At 31.7% G+C, this 5215-nt stretch overlaps 2 protein-coding genes across 2 annotated transcripts in view; both read left to right on the top strand.

Annotated features, from left to right (window-relative positions):
• LOC109221361 (protein STRICTOSIDINE SYNTHASE-LIKE 3-like) overlaps positions 1-686 on the top strand; it is a 5958-nt gene extending 5272 nt beyond the window's left edge. The window contains exon 4 of the mRNA XM_019385839.1: positions 42-686. Within this exon, the coding sequence (XP_019241384.1) occupies positions 42-444 (403 nt within the window). The 3' untranslated portion in view covers positions 445-686. The remainder of the gene's footprint in view (positions 1-41) is intronic.
• Positions 687-3354: 2668 nt separating this feature from the next.
• On the top strand, positions 3355-5163 carry LOC109221360. Its single transcript, XM_019385838.1, has 2 exons — positions 3355-4016; positions 4788-5163. Exons 1-2 carry the CDS (start codon positions 3355-3357, stop codon positions 5161-5163), a joined length of 1038 nt encoding a protein of 345 aa, XP_019241383.1.
• The last annotated feature ends 52 nt before the right edge of the window (positions 5164-5215 follow it).

The raw sequence follows: 5215 nt of genomic DNA, 5'->3' as shown, positions 1-5215 counted from the left end.
GGAATAAGCCTGTGGCTAATTAGTATTTTATTTCTTTGTAGATTACGAAAATACTGGCTGAAAGGTGAGAAAGCCGGTACCACAGAAGTAATAGCAATCCTCCCAGGATATCCTGACAATGTGAGAGCAAATGAAAGAAATGAGTTTTGGGTAGCAATCCACTGTCGGCGCACCATTTACAGTTACATAAATGCTATATACCCACCACTTCGTCAATTCTTGCTGAAGCTTCCCGTCTCTGCAAAGCTCCAATACCTCATGCATATTGGTGGCCGGCTCCATGCAGTCGTTGTGAAGTACAGCCCCGAAGGCAAGCTCTTACAGATATTGGAAGATCGACAAGGAAAAGTCGTTAAAGCTGTCAGTGAGGTAGAAGAGAGGGAAGGGAAGCTTTGGATGGGGAGTGTTCTGATGTCTTTCATCTCAGTTTACCAACTAGAATGAACTCAGGAGCTTTTGCTTTGCTTTCTTTCATACTTTCATTATCAATCACTTCTCATTTAGTTTGCCAGAAGACTGGCATTGGAAAAGACTCATTTTTACTTCCTTAAGAGTTGTATGTAGCATCTATTTAAATAAGCATTATTATAACAAGTCTATCTGAGGAACATATATGTAACCCCTTATTTTATGAGAAATATTCTTAGAGGAGGCTTTCTTAAACCAAGCCAAATCATTTTGCATAATTCTGAGATTTAAAATTTAAAACGTTCTAATTGCATGCTGCTTCATCTCACTTCAATGTATTTTGAGTTCACACCTATAAGCAGCAAGTTATGGATTACTTTCAAGTACAAATAATTGCACTTCTTATCTACCTTAGCAGGTTAACTTGAACAATTTACTGAAACTTAAGGTGGATAAACTCGTAGTATTTGAAAAAATACTTAAATAGTTGTACATTATTTCTTTTTAGAAATGTTGGGTAATTATTAGTACAATTGGCTTATGGAAAGAAGGAAAGTTGTAACTGAGAAAATTCCCAAAATGGTATATTTTTCAACCAAGCTTCAGTATAGCGAAAAATCCAAAAATGGCCAGTTTTTCGCCTGGTCAATCAAATGTAGCCACATAATCACCGGTCAACGAAATTTAGCCACTAATTTAGTGCGGTAACATTTTGTTGACTAAAATACCCCTACTTTTTTTATTAATTTACGCGACTTCACCTTAAATTCTTCTTTTAACAAAACTTAACAAAATCTTCCGGCATTAATTTTCAAATCGAGTTATTAGGAAAATTTTCGCCGTCAATCTGTAAATCGAAATATTAGCAAAATATTTCGGCGTTAATCGAGGTATTCGCAAAATCTTCCGGCGTTAATTTGCAAATCAAAGTGTTAGCAAAATCGTTCTGCGTCAATCTGCAAATCGAAGTTTTAGCAAAATTTCCGTCGTCAATCTGCAAATCGAAGTAAGTTCTATCTAAAATTTGTCTAATTATTTAAATTTCTTCTACGATCAAGAATTCAAACCATAAAATTCAAAGTATCAGTAAAAAAATTTAATTTTTCGAATTTTTGATTTGTTTTTAATGCTTTAATCTGTGTTATTGTCTAATTTTCTCAATGTAGAACATAGCGCGAGTATAATTTGTTGCACGTTTCTAAATTAATATCTAAAGCGAAGATTTTTCCAGCTTATTATACTGGAAATCTCATAAAAAAAGCATTATAATTCACTTGAAGTATGTTTCGTTAATGTAGATATTATGTTATAATATAATTGAGTTTTGTTTGAATCCAGTATATTTTACGGGACATCACGTGTGTGTAAGCTTTTCCTCCAATATGTTATACTGGATAAGTTCTAACACTAGAATATAATTGAGTTTTGTTTGAATCCAGAATATTTTACGGGACGTCACCTGTGTGTAAGCTTATTCTCCAGTATGTTAAACTGAATAAGTTCTAAGACAAGAATATAATTGAGTTTTGTTTTAATCCAGTATATTTTACGGGACATCTCATGTGTGTAAGCTTATTCTCCAGTATGTTATACTGGATAATTTCTAAGACTAGAATATAATTGAGTTTTGATAGAATCCAGTATATTTTACGAGACATCACCTGTGTATAAGCTTATTCTCCAATAAGTTATACTGGATAAGTTATAAGACTAGAATATAATTGAATTTTGTTTGAATCCAGAATATTTTACGGGACGTCACCTGTGTGTAATATTTTTTATGTTATACTGGATAAGTTCTAAGACTAGAATATAATTGAGTTTTGTTTGAATCCAGTATATTTTACGGGACATTACCTGTGTGTTAGCTTATTCTCCAGTATGTTATACTGGGTAGGTTCTGCATAAACTAGAATATAATTGAGTTTTATATCAATCCAGTAGATTTTACAGGAAATCACCTGTGTTTAAAATTTTCTCCAGTATGTTATACTGGACGAGTTCTATTTAGAGTAGCATATCATTGAGTTCTATTTAGACTAGAATATAATTTACTGGACGTTTCCAGTAAATTATTGTAAAAATGTATTGTAATTCACTTGAAGTATGTTTCGTTAATGTAGATATTATGTTATAATATAGTTGAGTTTTATTTCAATCCAGAATAATTTAAAGTACGTCACCTGTGTGTAATGTTTTTCTCCAGTATGTTATACTGGACGAATTCTGTTTTCAGACTAGATTATAATTGAGTTTTGTTTTAATCCTGTATATTTTACGGGACATCGCCTGTGTCTAAGCTTTTTCTCCAGTATGTTATACTGGATAAGTTCTAAGACTAGAATATAATTGAGTTTTGTTTTAATCCAGTATATTTTACGGGACATCACCTGTATGTAAGCTTATTCTCCAGTATATTATACTGGATGAATATTATATTTTTAAACAGTATAATTTCTAGATATCTAATTATTTGGGTTCATTAAATACAGGATGCATACAAATTTCTTGATTATTGCGTTCGATGGCAAATGGACAGCAGATTACAAGTACTTGGATCATAAAACGAAGCTCCTCCTGATAAATGATGGGACTTCATTTGAAGAATTCCTTAGAAAATTTTTTGAAGTTATAGAGCTTGACAACAAAAAGTTTCAAGCAAATGTATGGCTTAATATCAACCTAGGTACTTCTAAGGGAATAGAAGTGACAAAAGATGAAGATCTTATTATGTGTATGATTCTTTTAAAAAATGATCCATACTATAAAGATTCGAAATTTGTTGTTGAAATATCAGAAAAACCAGATCAACAACTAGAAGGTAATGCAATAATGGAAATTGATAATCAACAGTTATTGCACAGAAACACATATGGTCCGTAAGAGCAAGTGTTGCTGATATCTCAAGTTGAAGAAGAGCAGGAGAATCCAATTTATGATATTACAATGGAAAAAGAAATTGTAATTCCTGTGGAAGATCAGCACATTGAATCACTACAAAGTATTGAAGGAAGAAAAAGGAAAGGAAAAGGAAAGGCAAAAGAATCTCCATCAATAATATTGAAGGAAAATGCATCACTGGATGATGTAAAAGTTGGTTCTGTTTTTCAAGATAAAAATGCCATGATTAGATGTTTTTGCTTAGCAGCTATAAAGGAGCATTTTGAGTTCTATGTTAACAGGTCAAGTAACACGAGATACTCTTTGGTATGTACTGATGAAAAGTGTACTTGGACTGTTCGAGGTTCAAGAATTAAGGAATCAACACTTTTTAAAATAGTTAAATTTCAGAGAACACATGAGTGCTCAGTTGATATTCGAAAATCATATCAAAGGCAAGCAACTTCAAATGTGATTAGAGATTACGTGATTGACAACTTAAGAGACATAGCTACTGAGGTAAAACCTAAGTTTATCATTTCAGAGATGAAAAGAGCACATGGAATTGATGTTGGTTATGGAAAAGCATGGCATGCTATTCAAAAGGGGTTATCTTTGGTAAGAGGAACAACTGAGCACAATTATGAGCAGCTGCCATCATATTTGTATATGATGGAACAAAAAAATCCAGGATCATATACAAATATTGTGAGAGATGAAGAAAACAGGTAAATTTCTTATTTATGATAAACTTTCTTTCCTGTAAATTATACTGGGTGAGTTCTGTTCAATCTATTGTATTTTATTTTGTCTAGTATATTATACAGGATGTTAATGGTTGCGTCCAGTATATTTTACAGGATGTGTGTATTGTATAAGCTTTCTTTCCTGTAAATTATACTGGATGAGTTCTTTTTATTTATTACTTTTTTTGAGTGATTTTTTATGTCCATTATTAAATACGGGACATAGTGGTTTAACAGTATATAACTCCAGTTTAATATACAGAAAACAAAATATTAAGTTATGTATTTCAATTTTATTTCATTTTCTGCAGTATATTAAACAGGAAGTTAGTGTTTGTCTTCCCGTATATTTTACAGGACGTGTGTATTGTAAAAGTTTTCTTTCCTGTAAATTATACTAGGTGACTTCTCTTCAATCTATTGTATTTAATTTTGTACAGTATATTATACAGGATGTTAGTGGTTGTCATCCAGTATATTTTATAGGATATCTGTATTTTATAAGCTTTCTGTCCTGTATAATATACTGGGTGAGTTCTGTTCAACCTAAAATTTTGTATTTTTAGTTTATTTTATCTAGTATATTATACTGGATGTTAATGGAACTTCAGTATGTTATACTGGAAGAATATTATAAAATAGTTAATTTTTGTTTGATGCCCGTAAATTTTACAGGACGTGTGGCATGAGCTTTATCTCCAGTATATTATACTGTGTAAGTTAACTGAATTTTATTTACTTTTCTTTTTACAGGTTTGTTTACATGTTTTTTATGTATGGGGCATCAATTTCTGGGTGGAAGTATTGTAGACCACTAATTGCTGTTGATGGAACATTTCTAAAAAATAAATATAGAGGTGTTCTATTAGTGGGTGTTACCAAAGATGCAAATAACCAGATATTTCCTATAGCTTTTGGAGTAGTGGATAAAGAGAATAATGAATCATATGAATGGTATTTCAGGGAATTAAGAAAAGCAATTGGGATTCGTAATGATTTAATATTCTTGTCAGATCGACACAAGGCTATTGCAAATGGAATTGCAAAGGTTTTCCCTGAGTGCTACCATGGAATTTGCATCTATCATTTAGAAAAGAATCTGAAGCAAAGAAGAGTGAGAAACACGTAGTGAATAATACTTCTTACTAACGTAGTCTGACAGAGTACTACTACTATAAGTA

This window comes from Nicotiana attenuata, unplaced genomic scaffold (genome assembly GCF_001879085.1).
Source record: "Nicotiana attenuata strain UT unplaced genomic scaffold, NIATTr2, whole genome shotgun sequence".
NCBI classification, from domain to species: domain Eukaryota; kingdom Viridiplantae; phylum Streptophyta; class Magnoliopsida; order Solanales; family Solanaceae; genus Nicotiana; species Nicotiana attenuata.
The sequence above is the reverse complement of the archived record's forward strand: the minus strand, read 5'-3'. Positions and strand labels throughout refer to the sequence as shown.